This window comes from Clytia hemisphaerica, unplaced genomic scaffold, assembly GCF_902728285.1.
Source record: "Clytia hemisphaerica strain Z4C2 unplaced genomic scaffold, Clytia hemisphaerica genome assembly, whole genome shotgun sequence".
Classification (NCBI taxonomy): Eukaryota; Metazoa; Cnidaria; class Hydrozoa; order Leptothecata; family Clytiidae; genus Clytia; species Clytia hemisphaerica.
Genome location: NW_027103812.1, coordinates 168,910 through 195,312, shown reverse-complemented (window position 1 = coordinate 195,312; position 26,403 = coordinate 168,910). Strand labels below are relative to the sequence as shown.

At 35.8% G+C, this 26,403-nt stretch overlaps 1 protein-coding gene and 1 pseudogene across 1 annotated transcript; one reads left to right on the top strand and one right to left on the bottom strand.

Annotated features, from left to right (window-relative positions):
• Positions 1-9,013: 9,013 nt before the first annotated feature.
• Positions 9,014-14,095, bottom strand: LOC136806613 (uncharacterized). Its single transcript, XM_067063202.1, has 3 exons — positions 13,355-14,095; positions 11,687-11,925; positions 9,014-10,541 (listed from the first exon to the last, which is right to left on the bottom strand). Exons 1-3 carry the CDS (start codon positions 13,931-13,933, stop codon positions 9,014-9,016), a joined length of 2,346 nt encoding a protein of 781 aa, XP_066919303.1. The 5' UTR covers positions 13,934-14,095.
• A 3,079-nt stretch (positions 14,096-17,174) lies between these two features.
• LOC136806612 (ras-like protein RAS1) lies at positions 17,175-23,921 on the top strand (annotated as a pseudogene).
• Positions 23,922-26,403: the final 2,482 nt, after the last annotated feature.

The following is a 26,403-nucleotide window of genomic DNA, read 5'->3' as shown; positions in this document are numbered from 1 at the left end:
AAAAAGTACAATCATTAGGCATGACCTGGAGTAATACCTTTAAGGGAACATTTTTTGCCGAGAACTTATTTTGGCAAACAACTGAAGTCAGCAAAAATGTGAATAAATATATTATAAATTTTGATAAGAACTTATTTTGGCGAATGGCCAGGCAAATCTTCCCTTTCTATTACCTTTTTTAAATGATTGACGACAAGAATCAATTTTGGTTAGAACTGAAATTAGTGAATTTCAAGTTTTTGCTACCCAAGTAGAATTTTTTCTTCATTTTGACCAGACAATCTCAATCGAACGGAATTGAAATTCGATTGTCGAACACAACAAATCTCAATCCAACGGCAGAATTTCAGGTAATATTTGATTCGTTCGATTGAGATTTTCGTAAGCAGACGCCAAACGACCTGCGCTGCACTTTTTGTAAGTGGAATTGCCTGATTCTTACCCCTCCTACCTAGCCATCAATTTGAGAATTAACCTTGCAGAGTTTTTGTATTTCGCAGAGTGTCTTGTTGCAAACGGCCAATCAATTTTAATCGTTTGTTTGATTGCGTTCGATCTGGTTCGATCATTGGTTCCGTTCGACTGAGATCATTGGTTTCGAGTATCGACCGACCGACGTAATCGATAGAATAGCTGTTTTCAAAATAAAAGCAGACACCAAACGACCCAATAGTGACCGGCGCTGCACTTTTTGTATAAGTGGAATTGCCTGATTCTTTCCCCCTCCTACCTAGCCCTTAATTTGAGAATTAACCTTGCAGAGTTTTTGTATTTCGCAGAGTGTCTTGTTGCAAAAGGACAATCAATTTTAATCGTTTGATTGCGTTCGATCTGGTTCGGCCATTGGTTCCGTTCGACTGAGATCATTGGTTTCGAGTATCGACCGACCGACGTAATCGATAGAATAGCTGTTTTCAAAATAAAGGCAGACACCAAACAACCCAATAGTGACCGGCGCTGCACTTTTTGTATAAGTGGAATTGCCTGATTCTTTCCCCCTCCTACCTAGCCATGGTGGCCACAGAATTATTTTTTTCAAATTCCAGGACTTTCAAGGACTTTCAAGGACAAATTTCGACTTTTTCCAGGACTTTAGATCATCAAATTCCAGGATATTTCAGGACAAAATAGCATTAAACAGAAAAAATCAAGGATTTTCCAGGATAAAAAAATAAAATATTACTATCTCAGCAAGGAAAATATCAAATGAACGCAACTACGTAATAAAGAGGTTTTCCTAAAATAACTAACAACATAAAATACCACATTATAACATATGATTTTTATCAAAACGCATTGACACGTTAAGAGCTAGGCTAGCCTTTTACCACACAGGTTTTTTCAAATCCTTTAGATAGAAAAACAGCAACGCAAAGCTAATGCTATTTTTAGAAAAATACTCTATAGAATACAAAAAAAGGTAAATGCTGTCAACTTCATGACGAAAATATAAAAAAATAAACAAACTATATAAGTATAACTAACGAAAGAAAATATACAAAATATCAAAAGAAATCAAATCAAAAATACTTTTCGAACATAGTAAGTTTGGATCAACTTTAAAAAACTTAGATTATCAACTCAAACAATTGAATCCCTACGAAGGATTAGGGTTTCTTCCATTTTAGTAAACTTGTTAATTTCTGCTTTCTTCAATGCGGCTGCTTTTCTGAGATCGTTTGACCTTTCCAGAGTTTTGAAACATTTATTATCCTGAGCTTGTAGGGCCATACCGTCGGCATCTTTCAACAACTCGTCAATACTGGACTGCAAATGTCTCTTTTTTTTCGCGATCTGATTAATTTCTTCAGTAACCAATTTACTTTTAAGTTGTATATCACTTTTTGATTTGACTTTAGATTTTTTCTCCAAATCAGAGGTGTAACGCTGCCTCGAGGCTTTTACAGACCTGATCATATCTCGTGTGATTTTGATACTTTTTGCCTCTACATCCTTAGCCAGCATGTGATCATGTGCTACACGTAACGACTTCAAAGATTCTTCTGACTGGTTTTCTACTATGAACTCTTTGTTGGCTTTAAACCCTCGTTCGATGGCTGATTGCCCATGGCTAAGGCAAAAGATGATGATACAAATTTCCCGAAGCGCGGGATATTCTGATATGTAAGGCCACAAAAATGTGTCAAGGCGTTGATCAAATTTTGAAAATTCGGCAAATTTTTCCCGATTCTGTGGGATAGCTCCACGAAGAAATTTAGCGAATTGATCTTTCGCATCATCTGATAATTTAACGGTTATCTGCTTTTGATCTGTGAGTTTTTCGACAATTTTTCCAAATCGATTCTTGGCTGTTTCGTGTTTATCACTTATTGCCAATGTATTTGGATTTAAGCAACCAGAGGATCGGACAATCATGTACTTTAAGGGACATTTCTCGATAAAGTGGTGTGCGAGATTTGACAAAAACAAAATTGCTCCTTTATAAAATGTATGAACTAGACCACTTTTGTGGTTACGCGTTTTCTTGTATGCCTGAACAAGTAGCTTTGCACCAGTACCAATCAATTATTAGCAATAGTCAAGATTTTTATAAATTTTTATAAAAAGAAAAACAAATGATTATAAATCAGATAGCAGTCAAGATATAATTGCTAAAAAGAAAAACAAATGATTATAAATCAGATAGAGATAGCAGTCAAGATATTGCTAAAAAGAAAAAGAAATAGATTATAACGACAGATACATAGTCAAGATTTTTCCAATTTTAGAATGCGAAACGAAAAAGTCGATTGAAAAAAAAATATATTCAAAGAATTTAGAATATCCAGGACATTCCAGGACATTTTGAAAAATTACAAGAAATCCCAGGAGTTTCAAGGACTTTCCAGGAGAAAACATTAATTCCAGGATATTCCAGGAATTTCCAGGAGCGTGGCCACCATGCTAGCCCTTAATTTGAGAATTAACCTTGCAGATTTTTTGTATTTCGCAGAGTGTCTTGTTGCAAAAGGTCAATATTCTTATGATACTACTGGAGCACACAATAGAGATTTACCTTTATGAATGGCAGCAGCAGTCAGTGACAGTAAAATCTTGATTTATCTTCTTACTTCTTGAACTCTTTACTTCTCAGTCTTTGAGAGAAAAAGAGATCACGCTGAACACTCCACGTTGACTTGAAGATAGTCTATGTAGGTGGTAGACTATACGAAATACAGACAATAACAAGATACAGTCTTCAGCCATATATCAACATATGGCTTTGTTCGGCTTTGCTAGAGGATAGATAATTGTATGCTAGCCGACAGACAAAATTGACTATGACGATCCCTGTCGATCCCTCTACATTATAGCGCTATGACGATCCCTGTCAATCCCTCTACATTATAGCGCTAAGTTTAGCCTGGAAAATATATGTACTCTCGCGGAACACCGCCTAATTGCTTTGCGTAACTAACTAACAAACGTACGGGCACTGTGCAGATGAAAGGCCCACTACGCTGCGCTGCTGGGCCAAAAAAAGCAAATAAAAAAAAAACAGAAAAACTAAAACAACAAAAAACAAAACAAAAAAACAAAACAACAAAACAAAACAAACTAAATCAAAAAAAGAAGATAAAAAAATTACAATATAAAAAACTTTGTAAACAGGTTATTTGGAAAAAAATCATTTTGATTATTATATTGGACTGTAGATATATCGTTATTTCTTGTAAACAGAATGAAGCTAACGAAAACAAAACAAAAAAAACCAAAAAAAAACCACAAGAACAAAATATGAAACAAAGCAAAAAAATAACAAAAAAAAAATACAAAATTGAAAAAAAAAAGTAAAAAAAAAAGAAGATATTTTTTATTTTATTCGTGGGTGAAGTGAGAAACATCAAAATTAAAATGAACTTTTGTTAAAATTATTGGAAAAGAAGAACTTTATATGACTGGCAAATTGTTTGGTAAGGGAAATCCTTTCTGGAAACCACTTTCATTTTAGAAGGGCAATTTAAGATTGTGAAAGCAGAGATCAAGTTATTCAGACTTTTAACTTTAATGTGAATTGAGCATGAATAATTACAAACGAAATAAACTTGTTCAATGACTATTACTATGCATTACTTTCGAACAAAACATCTGCTGTCAATATCAATACCATTGAGCACACTGAGAACTTAAATTCATTTTAAGAAATGAACCACACCTTATAATGGCTGTGTCAAGTCAACCCCTGTTACTGTAATAACTGACATTCATTTAATTGAGAGTAGAAAAGAAAGTTTATATGAAAATGGATAATACTGTAATTCAAATGTAACAACTGAAAAGGAAATGTGGAGATAAATTCCCTGTCTATTCGCGACTAACAACCAACACAACCTGTTTTCCAAGACAACTGAGGATGTATTTACCAACACTTTCAAGTTCCTACTACTGGTGAATGATCATTGGAATGGATATGTCGAATAAAATTGGACGGAGATTGCTGGTTGGTTTTAATGGTCTGTCATCTCCTGACGTGGAAATAAATCTGGTTGGCTGACTTTCTTAACACTGATATTTGTCTGGGCTGGTTTTGCAAGAACACGTGCTTTTTCAAAGGGACACTTCACCTGCGCACCTACGTTATTTTGGTTATTATTTGATGTTATTTTCACGCAAATGTTGATAATTATACTGTTCTAACAGGGAGTCATTGATCGTTGCTTGCAGGGCCAGATTTCGAGTTAATTAGAATCTTACAAGATGAAAGATATAGCTTGAAATAAAAATTCAGATAAAAAGATTTTTACTTTAGTGTCCAAGTTTCCCATCTGTATCGTTTTGTCTTTAACCAGCTACAATCAAATTCCCGACTTGGCCTGTTGTACAAAGGAAGGTAACATTTCTGAATTGATCACAAAATCCAATGCTCAGTTTAGCACCTCCCTTAGATCCAAGTAGTATAGACAAACTGTATACAGCCAATATAGAAGTTAAGTAGATTAACGTTGTATGTCAAGGTTTTTCTTTGAAATTGAAAGCTTTGAAACTTTGCCTCATTTTTCGAAAACAACAAAATTCTACGAACTTCATCTGGATTTATGAAGATGAACCTACGAATGAACCGATAAAAATCTCTCGTTTTCCCATGTATAAAGAAAGCTCAATGACTGACTGTTATCCTGGGTTGGTACTTGCACTTGGGTAAAAAAGGACGGGGTGTTCTGCAGGATAGGATACCAAAGGGGACCAAATTTCAGTTTCGCCAGTCCTGGGTAGGGTAACAAGAACATCCCTTGTATATGCTGCCTTTCTGTTAAACATTTTTAGGTTTTAGTATCATTTGGGATGACTTCTTTCTTGAGATTGCTGATTTCTGTGAAAAAATAGGAGTTCAGAGATACCTAAAGAGGCATGGTAGAAGGACTTAGTTGGACCTAGTTGTAGATTGTTGGGGGCATTGAACTTTTTGTATATTGTCATTTTTGTATATTGTCATTTTTGTAGCTCGCAGATCGTAGGAGCTTTGTAGATTGTAGGATATATGAAGTTTTTATAGATTGAAGAGGCTTTTGACCTTTGTAGATTGTTGAGTATTAATTAGTGTGTAGAGCTTACGTCATTTTTCTCATATTCGAGAAGACTTTGTGAACATATTTCCATTTTATATGTCTCTCTGGATTTGAACTAAAATATTTCTAACGGAAACTTTCTGAGCCTGCTTACATTTGAAATGGTTTTGGGATTCTTCATCGACGCTTTCTGAACCATATTCTATCTGGAATAGCTTTCCCCCTTTTTATATGGGCCTTCTGACCCTGCTTTTCTTTTGAAATGACGTTGTGTAATTTTTGCAGAGAGGCTTGCTCTTTCCCTTTGAAATGACGTTTTGGAGTTCTTACATAAAGGCCTTCTGAACCTGCTTTCCTTTAAAATGACATTCTGAACTTTTAACATACAGTCTTCCTTAACCTGTTTCTACCAGGAATGAACTTTTTATTTATTTTCATGGATGCATTTTGATCCTGTTTCCCTTTGAAATGATGATACTTGTTTTTTTTTTTGCATACAGGCTTTCTGAGTCTGGTTCAATCTGGAATGATGTCCTGGACTTTTTGCATGAGTTTCTTTGCATTAACAGTTGTTTGTGATTTTAAAGTTCCCAGCCCTTTTTCAGTGAAATGTCGTTGAATTTTTGGACCTACCTCCGGGTACCCCGGTGGAGGTCCTTTAAATTAACCCCTGTCCGTCCGTCCGTTCGTCTGTTACTAGCTTTCCTCGGGATTGGCTCATTATTTTTTTCTGTTCTCAACTTCAGTTCTCAACTTCAGTTGAGCTAGAATCTGAGAATGTCTGTGTGTGTGTCTGTGTGTCTGTGTGTCTGTCACCAAAACTTTGGGGCAGGCTGGAGACTTCAAAAATGGTCCGATTGGGCTGAAATTTTGCACACTTGATCCTTGGGAAAATCCCTAGGGGTGTTTTTTTCATTTTTTCAAAATTTTGATTTTTGGGGCCTGGGGACGAGTTTTTCGCCAAAACGAGGCTAAAACTTTGGGGCAGGCTGGAGGCTTAAAAAATGGTCCGATTTGGCTGAAATTTTGCACACTTGATCCTTGGGCAAATCCCTGGGGGTGTTTTTTTCATTTTATCAAAATTTTAATTTTTGGGGCCTGGGGACGAGTTTTTCGCCAAAACGAGGCTAAAACTTTGGGGCAGGCTGGAGACTTCAAAAATGGTCCGATTTGGCTGAAATTTTGCACACTTGATCCTTGGGCAAATCCCTGGGGGTGTTTTTTTCATTTTTTCAAAATTTTAATTTTTGGGGCCTGGGGACGAGTTTTTTGCCAAAACGAGGCTAAAACCCAAAATGCTATAATTTTTCTTAAGCCATTAAGTTTACAATTGGGCCTACGAATGATTTCAAAGATACTGAAGTTGAGCCAGTGCGGTTAGCACGTTCGACAGTTTTTTAGCACAATGATGCAAAATGATGATTCCTATGCCGGAAAAACTGTTTTTTTGGCATTTTCTCGAGATTTTACCATTAGTTTTTTCAGATTTTTTGCTCAAAGATGCGTATTAACAATGCCCAAAACATGGCCTAGTCCGATTTTTGAGAAAAAAATTTTCCGGCCGAACATGCCGGAAATCGCCGTTTTTCCAGATTTTCATTGGATTTTTTCCTTATATCGCCTTTGCTTACCTCTTCCAACGTTGTGTACGAGTTTAAATGTCCTGGATGTTCTTCTAAATACATAGGGAAAAGTGATCGTACCCTATCTGAAAGGACCAGAGAACATGCAACTGTCAAGGGATCTGCCGTTTACCGTCACCTCACTAAGTGTGAAGGCATTAACTATATAGATTCCCTCTTGTTGATTGGCGTCACAGAATCGCTCACTGATGATGAAATACGTGATAAACGGATTAATCACGTTCGCAACAACATTCGAGTTGTTGACAAAAGCGATAATTGGTCTGTTCTTTTGTTTAAAGAGGCACTGGCAATTAAAGATAAAAATCCAGAAATGAACTCGGGTTTGAAAGCCTCTAGAGACTTGAATTTGTTCCGCTAGTTGATTTTTGATTTTTCTAGAAATTTGTTCAACATTTTCAGTATTACTATCACTCTGACGATGCTTTTGTTGTGAAGCGAAATATTAGTTTTTTTTCAAAAAATGAAAATTTTGTTGTTTGTGATCTGACTCCACATTGATCCATGGCAAAATCAATTTTCGGATTAAGTTTTATCTTGTTTTTCCTTATAATTGGTTGTTTTTTCATTAAAAAACTGACTGATTTTTTTCATTTTTCTTTTCGCATTGCTATCTAACTTTCATCATCAGGTAGCTCCATTCAGCATGTCGCTTGTTTTTTGGTTACTGCAATCGGGTTCAAATTTATCACTGGTCAAATGCATAGATTTAAAAAGCCCAAAGGGCTAAATATCGTGCTTTTGCTGAAGAGTGTAAATCAAAAAATCCTACCTAAGTCACGTGACATTACAATATAATTTCAGCGCTTGACCAATCAGAACCTTCGCGGGTTTTCGAAAACAATAGCAGAAATATTTTTTGCGATATTCACTTTTATTTGCTTAGAAGAGCTTAAAGCACGACATCTAGCCCTTCAGGCTTTATAAATCTACGGTCAAATGATGTTGAAATATCACTATCTGTGTTTGTCAATTCAATGGCCCCGCACAGCGGACGTTATATGACTAGAGCCTATAATCCCCTTCCATGCAAATTATCACATGATTTGGTACAGGCTAGCAGTAGATCCATGTTTCGTTGGTCTTCGAAATTATCACATGATTTGGTACAGGCTAGCAGTAGATCCATGTTTCGTTGGTCTTCGAAATTATCACATGATTTGGTACAGGCTAGGTAGATCCATGTTTCGTTGGTCTTCGAAATTATCACATGATTTGGTACAGGCTAGGTAGATCCATGTTTCGTTGGTCTTCAAGAACAAACGTTAAAATGATAGAATAGATCGGTGCTGGACTAATTACCCCTTAAAATACGAAGAGAAACCGAAAATAGGTTAGAAAAATAAGTTTATTGAGAACAATTTTAGATTTTTATAAATTTATTCAAAGAAAATAATAGTAGCGGATATGACAAGAAAAATTATATACAATATACACAGCAATCGTATCGATATGCAAAGAAATAAACAAAGAAACTTTGTTTCGATATTCTAACTCACTGTGGTATCATCAAAAAGGCAAAAGCCATTAGCAGGGATCAGGATATATTCATACACTTTGAATCTCATGCTCTTCATATTGGAGGCTACTTAATTATGCCAACAGCAAGGAGGCCAAAACTTTTGAGGCTTTGGGCGGATAAGATGCTGTTAGTTTCAAAAGTCCTGTCCACCTTTTCCCGATGAGATATTTAATTAGTCGAGCAATAATATAAGCATAAGGTCCAAAGGACATGAATTGTTCTGTTTCTCTGCTAGTTTCTTTTACTTAATTGATGAACTTCAGAGAGAATAGAATATAGAAACAAATTTTTTTCGTTCCTTTCTTCACATTTCGATACAATTGCTTTTGAAAACTTTGATTTTAGTAGAATCTTTCAAAAAAATCATTCAATAATGTATACCACATGGTACGACGTGGTTTCTGATTTTGCCGTGCAGATTCGACGGTATCTTTGTTGGATGACGACCCAGACTGGGCATTAGTGTCATTAGAGGGAGAGTCACTCAAATGGTCAGGTTGTGTCTTTTCGATATAACTAATTGATGCTACGTGCTCTATGTGGGCAGATTTGGTTTGCTCCACATCACAGACTGATGATACGTCCTCCATGTGGGCAGATTTGGTTTGCTCCACATCACAGACTAGTGCTACGTCCTCCATGTGGGCAGATTTGGTTTGCTGGGCATCACAGACTGGTGCTACGTTCTTCATGTGGGCAGATTTGGTTTGCTCCACATCACAGACTGGTGCTACGTCCTCCATGTGGGCAGATTTGGTTTGCTGGGCATCACAGACTGGTGCTACGTTCTTCATGTGGGCAGATTTGGTTTGCTCCACATCACAGACTGGTGCTACGTCCTCCATGTGGGCAGATTTGGTTTGCTCCACATCACAGACTGGTGCTACGTCCTCCATGTGGGCAGATTTGGTTTCTTCCACATCACAGACTGGTGCTACGTGTTCCATGTGGCCAGATTTGGTCTGCTGGACATTACAGACTGGTGCTACGTCCTCCATGTGGGTAGATTTGGTTTCTTCCACATCACAGACTGGTGCTACGTCCTCCATGTGGGTAGATTTGGTTTGCTCCACATCACAGACTGGTGCTACGTGCTCCATTTGGGCAGATTTGGTTTGCTCCACATCACAGACTGGTGCTACGTCCTCCATGTGGGCAGATTTGGTTTGCTCCATATCACTAATTGATGCTACGTCCTCCATGTGGGCAGATTTGGTTTGCTCCACATCACAGACTGGTGCTACGTCCTCCATGTGGGCAGATTTGGTTTGCTCCACATCACAGAATGATGCTACGTCCTCCATGTGGGCAGATTTGGTTTGCTGGGCATCACTAACTGATGCTACGTCCTCCATGTGGGCAGATTTGGTTTGCTCCACATCACAGACTGGTGCTACGTCCTCCATGTGGGCAGATTTGGTTTCTTCCACATCACAGACTGGTGCTACGTCCTCCATGTGGGCAGATTTGGTTTGCTGGACATCATTAACTGATGATACGTCCTCCATGTGGGCAGATTTGGTTTGCTCCACATCACAGACTGGTGCTACGTCCTCCATGTGGGCAGATTTGGTTTCTTCCACATCACAGACTGGTGCTACGTCCTTCATATGGGCAGATTTAGTTTGCTCCACATCACAGACTGGTGCTACGTTCTCCATGTGGGCAGATTTGGTTTCTTCCACATCACAGACTGGTGCTACGTCCTCCATGTGGGTAGATTTGGTCTGCTGGACATCACTAACTGATGATACGTCCTCCATGTGGGCAGATTTGGTTTGCTGGACAGCACTAACTGATGATACGTGTTCAACGTGTTCAGTTTGTGTCTGTTGACTAGCGGAGGATGGAAAAGTTCCAGACATCTTGCTACAAAGGAAAAGATAACGAACCTTGTCATTTAAAACAAAAGATAAACCCACTTACTCTACCGGGGAAAACGTTTGGGTTCTAATTAGTAAGGGAAAAAATTGACGGGGAAAAATTCGTCCCTTAAAGGTTTTGTTTTGATTTAAAGGTCTGATGATGCTGACGTAGCAAAAACAAGTGCCACAAGATTAGAATTTTTTTTTGAAATAATGAAAATACATCGAGTAAAAAAACATTCCTCAAGCAAAGGGACTTTTACTGATACTCTTTCGACTGTTTTTATGTTTATAATAAATAGAACGTTTTCTATCTTATAATCAAAACATTCGATTGTAAATTTGCTCGAAATCAACTTTGCTATTTTTTTGTTTACAAAAGCACTAGAATGTGAGTTTTGCAGGATATCGTTGCATAAAAAAGTAGTTTAATTTATCTGATTTAGCATGAAGACACTGCCTAAAATATGGTCCTTTTATTCCCGTAGAAAACCTTTAATTCTAATTTTGTCGCTTTTCCTAGACCAAAATGTTAAACTCGTCACAATTCAAAAATTTACAATTTAGTCACTCAATCGGACTAAACTCTGCAAAACAAATATTTCACTATCCCGAAAATAAATCTTCTTATATCGATTTTTAAAATCCCAATTCCGGTGAAGGCGTAAAACAATTTAGTGATAGTAAGAAATGGATAATAATCTAAAAAAAGCTTTGTCGGCTGATGATATATCGGGAAATTTTTTGTACGGGGGAAATTTCGTCACCCTTTTAAAGTTTTCGTTAATTATTTTCCTCGACTTTTTTCCCCTGATGAGGTATTATTTTCTAGATTTTAGTTCGCAACGTTGCAATTTACACTGTTGTTTAATCTAATTTTGAAACTCAACTGAATAGATGCATTTCACAGTCGAAATTAATTGGCAATCAGGACTGGTTACGCTCTAATAACCACTTAAAATCTTCAAAATATTTCAAAATTTTGGACCAATAGTAAGTCGTCATTAGCGCGCAGTGGTCCTGATTACCCATTACAGTTTGCGATAGTGAAATAACCTTTGGAAGGTCGTTTTTATTCGACAACAATTAATCGAGTCAAGTCATAATGGTAGACTTAGATGTAAACGAGTTCAAAAAAGAATCACATACCTTTTTACAAGCGCTTTCTCTCTTAATTGGTGTTTGGCTTCCTCCAATAAGAAAATCAATTTCGAGCATTCCGTGCTCAACTTATCAATGTGTTGTGATTGTGAGGCGATGGTTAGATTCCTCGCTTCTATCTCAGCCGTAAAGACATTAGACATTGTTGTTTTAAGGCTTATCACTTCGCCAGCCAATAATGCCTTTTCATCCTTGAGTTTCTCGATGTGGCATCGATACTCGTCGAACTATAAAAGAATGTAACATAATGCATATCAGACCTTAGCGGAGCGATCGGCTTTTTAAAGGACTGGAAATGAATTTACAAGGAAGATTTGCTCTCGGTGCACGGCATTTTTAGTCTATTAACTAAATCAAACCAAGCAAATTCCAGCCAAAACTCTAGAGGCATTTCCCGAGTCTTTGCGGTAGAGTGCAAACTATTTTCAGCATTCGTATGGCTTAACTATATTGAAGTTACTTTATCGCTTCAATGCAAGGGTATCTTAAATTTTTCACAAGAGCACTCCTACATTTGTGTTTCATCTTTCCGCGGACACGTGTTCCTTCCCAGGACATATCAGGCCGCGGTAAACGAGCGTGTTTCCACTAGAGTGCTCGAAACACTAAGAGTTAAAAAATATACCAGGTGCACCAAAAAAAAAAGTATACAGGTTTGTCGAGGATTTTTTCAGGATTGTTTAGATGATGCTCTAACTTGAATTTTGAGCTATCATACATTAGGTTTGAAAAAGTAGTTCGAATTATATTTCAAATAAACTGACTTTGATTTAATGTTGATAATGCCTGATTGACTAGAAAAGTGCAATGCAATTTTCCTACTAAGGGAGTGACGTTATTAAACAGTATTCCTGATTTTGAGAAAAAAACTATCAATTTAAAAAAAGTTAAAGCTACTCTTGTCTCCCGAATAGACGAATTTTTGTCTCCCCCCCACTTATTAGAATTAAGAAAATTTTCCTACCCCCTGCTTATTCGGACCCCCCTCCGTCTATTCGCGAGACAAGAGTACTTTTAAATATCTAGTAAAACTAGATTGCAAGAGTCAGGCCATTCGCGAAATTTTTTTTATTTCGCGGGAATTTAATTTTGCAAATCAACATAATATTCATTTTTTTCACGACCATTTAATTTCGCGAATTTTAGCAAATTCGCAACATTATCAACAGGTTTTATGTGATCGATCCAGACAGGTTACTTGAGTTTCTGTTTACCCAATTTCCTATCAATAACACAACATGTCGCCTAAGAACATTCAATTTCCATGGGTTGACCCGGGCAAAGGAACGTTCACTTGCCAAGTGAACTGCCGTGAGTGGGAATCGAACCCTGGCCTCCTGCACAGAAGCCAAGGTCGACTACCACTTTACCATGGCAAGCCTAACAAAAGACTTCCTTGCTCTATCAATGTATTTTAATTTAAGTAGTGAGCTGAGTATGGAAATAACACAGAAACTGAAAACCACTTCTAAGCTTCAAAATCTTCTTTGGGTAACGAAGGCTCATTGTGCTACAAGTGAGGGGACACTTCAAATATAATTATAAGTTGCCAGCTTCTAAAGCACTAGTAAAGTGATAGTAGAATCTCAAAAAAGAATAATTATTGTTATTCTCGATGTGATCTTGTTGAAAATTTAAGGAATCAAAAAAACTTACCATAGTCTCAGCATGTTGTTTAATTCGCTTGATTTGGACGTCTTTTTCCGACACCACCCTTTCGTGTTCTTCAAAGGGAACGCCATTGGGCGCCGAGGGTGGTTCAGCACCGGATGATTTGTTCCCCTCCATCACCACAACGCACAAATGTTTCAAGATGGTGTGCGTGCTATCGACTGAGCGTTTTAGAGAATCGATGTCTTTCCTCATAGCAGGAATGTCTGATCTCTCACCCTGAAGAACTGACAACGACTGTAGAAGTTGGGCAGTTGAAGTATTGTCATAGGTGGATTTAGTTAACTCTTGAGCTAAGCGCTCGATTGATGTCTGTCGGCTGCTGAGTGATCCACATGATGTGATGTGTGGATTTCGAATGTTCCCTTGGGAGCTCTTCTCGAGTTTCTCCAGGTGTCGCAATATGATTTCGTGTTGGTTTGGACTGATGCCAGAATCCATGTTGATGACACTGCGGGAAGCATCCATCAGTTTTTGTTTGTTGGTCTTCAGCCCTTGCGGGTGTTGTTCAGTGTTCTCATATTTACCCGTTGAGCTGGTTTTGTGAGTGGAGAGACCAGACATTTTGTTTGTATTGAAATGTTTAAAAAGCGGTCTTATGGTCCGTGCCTCGTTGTTTAAAATGTGTTATATTGAACGCTGGAATTCTTCGATGAAGTTTGAGCGTTTACTTCGAATGAAAATGTTGCGTTAAGACTGGCGTCTTGTTTCGTTGAGTTGTTTGTAGAAAAGGAAGTTTTCAAAGCTGTTGTACAAATTTTAAAAGTTTTTTTGACGTCAAAGTAGATAAAACTAGTTCAAAGTAGTAAATTGACGTCAAATATACAACGTAACTGATAAGCCGTCAAAAGCTTGTCTTGTTGCTATGATATGTCAAATATATTTATCTAACAAAGATATCATGACTACTGGGCGGTTCAAGGGTGCCAAATCACACCCTTCCGCCTACACTGTTCAATCATTTTCCACTGCTAGATTCTCAACCTTATCCGCATTTTTTTTTTTCATTTTTCTTTTTCTTTTTCTTTTTTAATTTGAGATGAACGGCTGCCATTTAACCAAACAATCCTACTATTACAAACAGAATGAACTGATTCCAAAAATGGTTTTTGTGTTTCAGAAAATTATTTTCCGATATTCTTTTAGACTTAAATCTTTTCTTAGTCGAACAAAAGAGGAAACGGATTTCGCCACCTCTGGAGCATTTGTCTATGCACTGACCCATTACAGCTAATTTCCAAATTTATTGCCATAGAGGGTCTCCTGTTGTTATTATCTTTTCTCATTTGAGATTTTGTCGACCGCTGCGATGGAGTGTTTGTAAGAGAGGGAAGACAACGAGAGAAGTGTTGCTAGATTTATAAATCATACTTCATCGCAGAGGTTTCCGTGCGGGAATTTTTTTATCAAACAGACAATGCGCACAGAGTGTACTACGAAGCGATAAACGTAAGATACACTCTGGTACAGAGTACTGGAGCATACATTTGATAAAATTATTGTTTCAATTCTGCTTTCTCAGCATATGAAACGATACGCCTCATTTTCTATATCATTGAAACACACAATGGTATGAGTGTAAATGTACCATATTTATTCTTTCAACATCGGTCTAGAGATACGCTCCCAGAACCAAGCTATATCCGCCATCTTTAATCGGTGTTTTTTTGGAATTGGTACCCGAGATGAAGCCATTGCAATGTTAGAAATTAACGTTTAACGGCGCTACATCATCAAAAGTATTTGAGGGAAAGTAGACCTAGCGCTCTCGATGCACAAATTTGATAAAATCTTTATGTCTATTATGCTTTGTCAGCATAAGATGCGTTCTTGATTTCTTTATAATAAAAAACAATGTAAGTAGGTAAGTGTATTCATCTGGTGGAGCCGGGAGTGAGGAAGAGCGCCACACCTACTCCACAGCTCACAGTAGCTTGGATACTTGAATCAGATAAGCTAATATAAGCTACTCATTCAATGAGTTGGCAGTGACCGGGGAATCGAACCCACAATCTTTGTATTATAAGCCGAATGCTCTACCGACTGAGCCACCCGGTCACTCAAAACAATCTACCTGAGTGTAAATGTGCCAACTTTTCTTCTTTCAGTATTGACCTTGAAATACGCGACAACAATGACCACGTTCCTTTATGGATGGCTATTCTTGCCAGCGGAAACAAAATCGAAGAAGAAGCCTCTGAGAAAACAGGATTCGCTTCAAGGCTAGTCGACCGTGGAAGTAGCGCTGATGCATTCAATCACTTAACAGGTGAAATCTCTTTTTATTAGCCCCTTTCTACACATCGGTTTTTATTGCTATCGAGAGGTGTTAAGTTGATTTAAATCCTATTCCGAAAATATTGATAGTCCGCACATTGTGAAACATTACCGAGTTTATGTATCGGAGGATATCGAGGGCGACGGTAAGTGAAATAGTACAAAACAAAGTCGAAAGTGTTGATGAACGACTCTATATCACCTTTGCTCACCTAAACTGACGACGGTATCTTGGTGTTTTTACCGTCATCGAGCAAAGTAGACGGCGATTTCGGCCCCATGTCAGCTTTGCTTTATACCGCCCCCTCGATTTTCTCGAATACATAAACTCGCTATTGCTCTTGAAGGAGAGAAGATATAATTAAAGGTAATGTCGCCTTGAAAAGATAATCTTAAGCGGAAGATTTGAACCTTCCAAATCTTTCAAACATTTTGAAAATGAAGATGAAAAATGAATATGAAAAAACGGAGATTTTTTCTCCACCAAAAATTTGAATTTGCACTTTTCTGAAATCTTTAGCATCAAGAACCATTTTCACGTCTTCGGTAAGACTCGACCGACGATTGAACCCAGGACGCTCGCCGTAGCCTTTATGCTACGACTGTCACAAATAAACAAAAATGTTAACCACCAAATCATCTTTCATCTTTCATGTTTTAGGGGATTCCTTGCTCCATCAAGCAGTAAATCATCTTTCTACATCTTTCATGTTTTAGGTGATTCCTTGCTCCATCAAGCAGCAGCGTCAAACAACCATTCAGCTGGCTTGTTTTTGATCGAACACGGTGCTTCACCACGTCAATAAAGCAGGGGAATCACCTCTTCGTTCGGCCGCTAGAAATGGTCTTGTTAAACTGGTCAATAAACTTCTCAAAAGGTAGATAGAATTTGAACTTGTGGCGGACATGATTATGAAGAGATGTTTTTGCTTCTGTTTGTAGATTTTATAACTCGACAATCAAACTGTTACGGTTACGGAGTTACGGTTACGACGTTCTGGAAAGGCTATTCCAGAAAAAGAAATTTTACTCTATGTCGAGGGAGCCAATAAGGACTTAAAAACCTAGAAACTCCAGGCGGAAATTACATGAGGAGAAGTCAAGGAGGTTTCTTAAACTAAGCAAAAAGCAGGGGAATTACCTGAAATTTAGACAAGAATTCGATGTTTCCTCAGAAATTTTCCAAAAATCCAGGATGTTCTGAAATTTCGATAAAAAATCCAGTGAATCTAATTCTAATGTTCCCAAAATGATCTCCTCGACGTTTGGGCAAGATGTTTTTTTTCTGAAATACTCCATTACAATAAAAGACTTTATTCCAATCTTATTATGCCTTGCTTTTGTATCCTCTCTTCTTCACTGTGATCAACAAAATTTCTTTGAAATCATTCACTGTCTGAACAACTGAAAGAACTGCAACTTTGTGCAGACAGGATCCAAAGTTAGAAAGGCTGTACTAAAAAACTTACCCATCTTATCTTGCAGTGGTTGTAATCCAAATATCGAAACCATCGAAAGTGAAGTCCTCAAAACACAATCGTCCGCTCGTAAAATGGAATTTCAAGAGAAATGCAAAAAGGCGCTTCACATGATTATCATGCTCGAAAAATCGAAAGCTATGAAGCGCGTAAAAGAATTACGAGAATTACGCGAGAAAGAAGAATCGGCTAACAACGAAAAAAAGCAACAAAAAACTCAACAACAGACACAACCCGAAACTTCCAATCCATTTGAAGATGAAGGTAACCCGTTTTTGGAAACCGGGGAATCGGGATTGAATCCGTTTGACGAGGATGATGATAGGGTTGATGGTGACGGGGATAACGGGATGAATCCGTTTCTACAGGAAGACGATAGTAAGTCTCTTAACACCTTTGTTTTATATTTTGTCCTTTTTAGTTTATATGATTTATATGATATTTCGATGACGAATTATCGGCAAACTACGCTATTATATAGAGGTTTTTCACATCTTGTTAAGTTACGTAACTTCAGCCATCCGTTTCTTCAGTAAAACGATAGTAAGTTATCTTCTATTCGTATCTTTGTATTACATGTTGTCTTTTCTAGTTTATATAATACCCGATAGCGCATTTTCGGCAAACTGCGCCATTTTTTAGAGGTTTCTCATCTCTTGTTAAGTTACGTAACTTCCGCATTATTGAAGCAAATGTTCGAATATGTGGAGGAGATCCATTACGCAAAGGCCCTCTTTTGAAAAATGAAAAACCTCTAAGCTTATTTCTCATTGCAGAGAAATGGTAGTCGCCGTTTGATGCGCCGACATGAACGTAAATCCGTAAGCTCTTAAACGTTGAAATATTGACGATATGAACGATTTATTGCGATGGGTCAAAGGATTCTAAAAGATAACCTTGACTTATTTTTTTAATTTCGCAGGTTCTTCGTCTTTCTACAATGACATGCAAGCAGCTTCTTCCGCTGCAATGGCGCTCACTTCAGGCGCTGTTTTCAACTCGACCACATTAACTACACCAGGTATGTGATTAATATTTCTTTTTTTTATAGTTCATTTTATAATCTCATGGTTGATTCAAATTCGATTGACGTTTTTTGCTTACGTTAATTTGTAATTACTGTAATTACTTGTTGCACTAGGGAAATTTCAAAATTGACCTCGGGAAATTTATCCCGAATTTCCCTCATAACTATGAGATTACTAGTACTAATTCGCAAAAGTTAATTTTGAGATTATGCCTTTCTTATACTCAAAATTTCTTTGCTTGATTTTGTTTTCTTTAAGAGTGCGTTTTCAGGAAGCTCGATATACCTCTCCTGTATTTTCAATGACTTTCGGATCTTTCCTCGTGGAGCTATCAGATTCCCTACCCCTCTTCAATAAGCGGAAGGGTTTGAATAATTTCGCCCTTTTGGCGTTGTACGCTTTGATTGGATTTTTTTTTTTTATTAGGAGGAAAGCGATGAGGAATACTGAATCTCCAATGGAAGATGAAGTCGCAACAAACAGTGGAAATATCATATCTGTAAGTGTATTTTATATTCCTCGAAATTATATTGGTTTACATTCGTGACATGATCGTATGGAAATTCTGCAGACTTGATATGACCTGGTGTATCGTGAGGTTTTTATTGTCGTGTTAATACGACTTTGATATTTTCGCTGTTGCCTAAAAAAAGTATACCAAAGCATTTGTGTCCAATGCTCACTTGTATTTCATACGATGGTTAAATAAAGAGTTTGTTTACCTCCTACATAAGCAAAAAATATGTAATTCATTTTGTCAGTATGTCTTTTCCAAAGAAACGTATGTTCTGATAATTTTTTTCTGAGAAACTTCACATAAAGGTTGGTCATTGTCAATCAATGCCAAAATCGAGCATTCCTTTATGACGTAATCATATATTTTACGTGGTAATCGTTCCTGTTTAAACAATAATGACGTGCTTTGTCAATTTTGAGCATTTCAAGTCACTGTCTTGTCATCAATTGTGAAACTTCTGAAAATTTCTCTCTGACACAATGACAATTGCGTTGACTTGGCATTTTATCAAAACTTCATGTCGACGCACTGTTGCAATTCCCTGACTTCATCAAAACTGTTGTTTGTATGTCTACACGGAGGAGAGGAACTTTGCACTCTATATTTTTGAAACGGTCATCAAGTTCGCTCCATCCTCGAGGCTCTTATGGACTCTTACCTAAGCAAGTCTTGATAAATCGGTCCTGTCTTGGTTAAGATCTATTTTACAGAAGATACCTATCATGATATTCAACAGATTCGTCTCATTTACTCGAAGTTACATTGTAGGGACTATTAGTAAAAGTCTCTAGTAATCGAGACATTATTTATTGACTTAGAAATGCTTTACATGTATAAAAAGGATTATAGATCTGCTCGATCCATTTAAGCCTCCTGTATACAGCAATAGGTATTTTTTAATATAATTCCTTTGAAGGTATTAAACTCAGTACGTTGATTTGATTTGATAGGCATTTTCTTTTATTGATTTTGTAATGTGATTGATGCCTACAGAGTTTAATATTAGAGGTATTTCTTATGTGGCTTTTTATGTGTTCCGACTTTTATGGTTGGTCTTGGACAAGAAGTTGTTGAAGTTGGACGATTTTTTGTTTCAGTTTTATGTTGTACTTGACTAGATCATTCTGATGCGTCTATTATATTGGATACTTCTTTGATTGTCTGAACTATCAAAGTTTAGCTTCAAAGTTTAGCTTATTTATTTATTAAACCTAGATAATACTAGTTAATGTATAAACTTTGCAGCATGAATAACTAACACAAAGATTGTTTTTTTTCAGAGGATTCCTATATCAAACAGGTTGTCGTAGATGGCTCAATATGTATATTAGTAAGTTTATTATTAGTGAAAAATATGAACCTCTTATATTTTACCTTTCCTTTTTATTGTAAACAACCCACAAACTTTGAATAGAAAACTTTTTAAGGCACTGTTTTGTGTATCACCATTTCTGTTATTTTAATAAAAAGGTTCTGTTTTTTTCTTTTGATTGATAGGATATTCTTGACACGGCTGGACAAGAAGAATATAGGTGAGTCATGCTTGCGAATATATACTCTTCTTGAAATCAGTGCTGCAAATAACGTCCAGTGACCGGTAATCACTGGCCATTTTTAAGCTAATATGTGTGTTTTATCCCGTGAAATTTTGATGGTTTCATTATTAGTGCTTTCTGATTGAGTAATCACCGGCCAACTTGAAATTCCTTTTTTGCAGCACTGCTTGAAATGCATGAAATCATTGTGTGCTTCTTCAAATTACCAAGATACTGCAACGTCCATAGACATATTAGTGTGTTTAGAGCTTTTCTGCTTTTGTATTGAAATCGATAACGGTTTTTTGGAAATGAAAATACGCATAAACTATGCTATTTTACAACGAGGCAAACAATAATTTTGATTTTTTCTTTATTCCTTCAATGCTTCGAGTCTCCTCAAAGACCCTTTACCTTCATCAAGTTGGTAAAAAAAAGTCAACGGTGAATAATAGGGTAATTTGTAGGAGCTCCATTGACCAAACACTTGTGATTTTGATTAAAGTTTACAGGTTAACTTAATTTGTTGACCAGTGTGCTCTAAAGTCACAATTTTGTCCTCAGTGTGGTTTGGCAAGAGGAAATAACTTTATCGAAAATTTTGTTTTTGGATTTTAGTGCGATGAGGGAACATTATATGCGAACTGGAGAAGGATTCTTGTGCGTTTTTGCTGTCACTAGTTTAAAGTCTTCCAAGAAATCGATAACTTCAGGACGCAGGTAATGTTTATTCTGCTAAATATAATCTTCAGCAGTGACGACTATACCATTTAAACGAGTTTGAATAAAAAAGTGGTTTTTGCTTGTTGGAAAGATATTCAAGAGTGGCATATTACGAACTAGAATAAATGGATTTTAAACATTTTTCATAGTAATAACACTCGAAGATTAAAGTATGGGGATTTCTAATATGAAAATAATGATCGAAATTTTCTTCATTATTTTTTTGGAATTTTTTCTTTTTGACAAAAAGTTCCACTCCTGATTGATTATCTTATAAACAAGCTAAAACTGCTTTTTGATTCAAATGCCCTATCAAATTCTTTCCACAGGTTTTATAATATTCAGCTTTTAAATCAAAACACACTAATTTGAATCTGTTTTTTTTTGTTCAACGCAATTCATTATTTTACCAATATAATATTACATCATTGCCTGATTTCCCTGCTTGTCTTTATATCCAGGCCCTTCGAGTCAAAGATGCTGATTCAGTACCTATGGTTTGTAAGTAAAACTTACCTTTAGCACTTAGTTTTTCCTTAAAAATTGAAGCTCTGAATAGAGTTTTACTTAAAAATTGGCATGGGTTTGTGGTACTTTTACATCCTGGGCCCAAACCGATCTCAATATGTTGTTCTTAATGGGAGAATAATAAGTATCGATTTAAATAAAATAAAAGTCAATTTACCATTATGAAGTAATTTTTCTTTGCAGTGGTTGGTAACAAAGTTGATCTTCCCAAACGAGACGTCTCAACGAAAGATGGAAATGAAAAAGCACAAATGTTCAACATCCCATATGTAGAAGCATCTGCAAAAACTAAACAAGGAGTCGTAAGTTAGCTTAATATTGTTACCAACTCTTACAAATCAAAATTTTGAAATTTTTCCTCTTTGGAATAAAACCTCTTTGTCATGCAAACACTTATCAAATATTGACTTAATTCCTCGATTTATTTTTTCATTCTAGGAGGAAGCCTTTTTTACTTTAGTTCGAGAAATCATAGCTGATGTAAGTTAACATTTTAGTCTTGAATTATTCTAACCCTTTCTTATGCCTGCGAATTTCGAATTCGTTGAGGAAATCTATCAAGAACTCTTTTATGGTTTAAAATAGCATAGTCTTATTATTATAAGAAACCGAGTTGCAGGGTCTTAAACCCTTTCTTATGCCTGCGAATTTCGAATTCGTTGAGGAAATCTATCAAGAACTCTTTTATGGTTTAAAATAGCATAGTCTTATTATTATAAGAAACCGAGTTGCAGGGTCTTAAACCCTAAACATGTCAAATTTAACTTAGGTACCCAGAGAAAGCAACCAGAAATTCCTTAAAATGTGTTATTTCAGCTTTGTTTCGCATTAAAAGCATGTATGAAGAATTTATAAGCAACCTTTACTGGAATTATGAACATTTCATTTAAAGTTATGTTGCTTTTTTCATTTTCTTAATTTACAGAGGCGTACAAGGGAAAACCAAAAGAAGAACGATTCAAAAAATAAATCAAAATTTAAATGTACCATTCTTTAAAAAAGTTCTATTCAACTTCAATGAGAAGTGCAACTATGTAATTTAAAGGATTAAGCAACCACCACCTCGCTTACTTAAAGACAATATCCTTTTGAAGGCCCCACAAAACAACTCGTATTACTACAAAAGACATTGATGGTTGGTGGCACATTAAAATAATGTAGATTTATTAATAATATACAGCTTTTTTGATGGTTTTTATACGATGACATTACTATTATAAAAATTGGATTAACTATTGGAAACATTTTATTGACAATCTTATTGTGAAGATGTCAAATGGCTCCCATTTTTGATTTTTTGTTTTTTTTGCTATTTATATTTTCATTGAAACTTCTTTGGAATGAATTAACTGATGAATGGAGTGAGACAAATGAATGGATGAATGAATGGGTGAATTATTATCGATTCTGGTGTTATATATTTGTTTCTCTCTATTTGAGTCGTATGTTTGACATAGGCTGGTCTAATTTCTTGACTATGCAATTGATTTAATCCTTAACCTGTTTAAAATTATCATTTATATGTTCACCCTTTCCTTAAAGATATGTACCTTTGCAATGTCTTTTGGCATTACAACGGCCAATTGGTTGTAAGTGATGTACTGGGTAGAAATAATCCAAAAATTACAGTACATAGTTTCCTGAAGTCATTGCAATGGTGCATATCATAAAAGAAGTGGGTAGCAAGAGTAGAGAAGAGTGATAAACAGTTATTATTTTTCGTGTATATCTTTATATCTTTATATCAGGACTTTTGTTTCCTTGTCTTGTCTTTTCTTACGAATTCATTTTATAATTGTTAACAATTTATTTTGTTTAGTTTTCTTCCCAATGGTGTATATAATATAATATTTGACTAGATACGTCTTTTAGTATTTACTTTTTGATGTCTTTGAACCTTTGATTTTTCAAAATGAGCATGTCTAAAATTCAAAAATGGAATTTTATTTATAAAATTATACAGAGTCCTCATGAATTAAAAGTTTATAAGATGCAAAAGTACATTCTTTTTGGTAGAAGACAAATCAAACAGTGTATATATTTCCTTCTTCCTTCGACGCGACTTTATCACTATACCTTCAGTTTTTATATGATTTATTTTTCACATTTGACTTTATACCTATATTTGTTTTATTTGATGGTAGATATTTACTTGTGGGCTTTTTTTCCCAATTGCCCTTTTAATTGATAGAAAAACCAATTTGAAGGAAAAAATTCTCCAACAACAAGATCGCTTCATTTTAAATTGAGTTTTGATCTTCTCTATTGTTTCTTTTTACGGGTATTCTAGTCTATTAAGCCTTTATTATGGTACTATAGAATAATGATATTTTTATTTTGAATATTTTTTCCTGTTTGTATTTTTTGACCTTCACTTCAATCTGGCACTCTATTTTTTCATTTCTATTTTTAACAATGTAAAACCCAAACCCTCTGAGAGGTAATAATCTCACCTAAATAACTTAATGATTTCGTTATAAAAAAGTTTTTTGAATCTTCAATTATGCTCTTAATGTCGAGTAAAGACTTTCTCTACGTTTTTGCTCAAATAATTGCGGATTTAATTTCATCTTTAGGTCATAAATATTTGATATCTTTTGTTTACATTTATTTCTACTTTGATCTAAATGTACCATTTGGGAAGAAAATGATACCTTCGTAATAAGTAGGCACCGCCGAAAAAGTTTTCTCCAACTGGGTACTCATAATATTTAATCTTGTGGACTTTTTTTTAATTCTAGGACATAGTTCATCTTTCATCTAATGAGCTATTCCAGCTCACCCAAAACATTCTCCTATAGTCATTTTGAAAGTTTTTGTTTTTAGGTAGTAAAAAAAATCACCTAGCATATTACCTTGGCTTTCCTTTGAAAGTATCTTTAAATCTCGATAGATATAATCTGTGAGTGTTGAACTTTTCTGAAAGTCCTATGGTCTTGCGTGCTATAAAGTGCTGCTTTCCCGATAAATATTTGATTTTTTAAATTAAGCCTTTCATGATAGTCATAGTCCTAGTCTTCGCATCATATCTTTGTTTTCATTATTTTGTCGGAAGCTGGGAGCATTTAAATATTTCTCAAATATTTATTGCAAATCTTGAATCCTTTACCCTTTCTTGGCTCTTATAATTCTTGATAAAACCTTGTTTTTGATTTTTGCAAGGTTAAAACAGACGATTCCCCAAAAGGTTTTAGATAGGCAAAGTACAGTGCGTACTGTTTGGTTGTTAGATTAGTAAGGGGGTCTGAATTCCCGAGTTATCTTTTTCCGAGTCATTTTTCTGAGTTATTTTGCACGTGACGTTATAATTTCAGTTTTGTGACGTCATGATGACGTCATCACAAAAATGATAAACTCGGGTTTTTATTGAGCTTTTAACTTTTCGAGTTATTTAGTGTTTTCTAGCTCTTTTTTTTTTTCGTGCCTTAAACTTTTAGAGTTATTTGGTGTTTTACTCGGTTTTTTTCCGTGCCTTAAAGTTTTCGAGAAAAATAACTCGGAAAAATAACTCGCGAATTCCAGGCCCCTATAATAAGTGACAAAAGTTGTATGTTATCCAAGCCAAAAAAAAGACAGACAATGGTTCTTGGCAATAAATCTGTCAAATTGTCAAATTATATCTTGATGTTCTCTCTTCTGCAGGAATATTACTAAAAACTAAAATTGATTAACCCAAAAACTAAATAACGATGAAAAAAAGAAACGAGGGCGAGAAAACAAGATTCGTGAATGAACATCAATCAATATGTCATGCTGTGTATCACGCCATACGGGTAAGATGTACTAGATTTCTTCATTAGCAATAGCAATATTTATTCTTTGAAATATCATTAGGAGTTAAGATGATCGTCTTCTTCTTGTCACAGATAAAATTGACAAAACAATTATGAATTTTTATGAATTTCTTTCTACATTTGACCAGTTTAATACTTCTCTGGTCGCTCTTTGTGTATATCAACAATTTAGGTTCCCTTAAAGAATTTACGTTTGGCCCTGCTTGAGAATTTTTTTTGAGGGTCGATGTTGGATTTGCTTGGACGTAGTCCGTCATTTTGCAAACATAGGACCTCACGATTTCCGTCCCTTTGTCTTGACTATCCACACTTTTCATTGCATGTTTTTTTCATTTCAACGGGCAACCTTTGAAACGTTTAAAACGTTCTATGCAATAAATCCATGTGAAGGATAATTGTATGTCTGAAATGACGAAGATTAAAACTACTTATTTACCAAAAATGGAATTTACACTAAAGGACAAAATGTTCATTTCTTTTCTTCATTTTTCATCTTCATTTTTTAAAATTTTCAAAAAATTTTTCTCAAAAATCTCTATATCTCTATGTTCTAAACCCAGGTGGTGCACTGATCTTGACGGACGACGGGGATGTGCCGCTTTTAATTCCACCCTGAAAATTGTCAAAGATTACCAAAAGTCGACCCTGTATGATACACATAGTAAAAATTAGTAAATTTGGGACCCTGTCACAGGGGCGTATCTAGGATTTTTAGGATACCCTGCAAAAAAGATTCAGCTATATATAGTGATTCAGCTATATATAGTGTCTAAGGAGGGCCCACCATGGTTGGGCCCGACGGGCCAGAAAATTTTTGAATTTCGACCCTCTAGATTGGCTAAAACAGCCACCTTTTTATGCCCAATGTACCATGAACCAGAGGTAAAGAATTAAAATTCATTTCATTTAAACACAAAATGAAGCTGGTAAAACTAAGATAGTTTTTTGGGTTAAATTGTTTTAAGAACCAAAAAAAGAGTGGCCTCTAAAATATGGAATAAATGAAGGAAAGAGAAAGGAGGTGTAAAAAAAATAAATAACTATCATGAATTTTTTAAAGAACTTTTTGAACTTTATATACAGAAAAAAGTGAAAAATGATAGCAAAATAATACAATAGCACACAAAAGATTATAAATTATACAAAAATCTTTA

Bases quoted from the DNA above. Each gene is read 5' to 3' on its own strand.
- LOC136806613 (XM_067063202.1), bottom strand. From the start codon at position 13,933: ATGTCTGGTCTCTCCACTCACAAAACCAGCTCAACGGGTAAATATGAG. The intron at 11,926-13,354 runs GTAAGTTTTTTT...ATTCTTTTATAG, and splicing joins AACAACATGCTGAGACTATG to TTCGACGAGTATCGATGCCA. The intron at 10,542-11,686 runs GTATGTGATTCT...TTTCCTTTGTAG, and splicing joins GAGAAAGCGCTTGTAAAAAG to CAAGATGTCTGGAACTTTTC.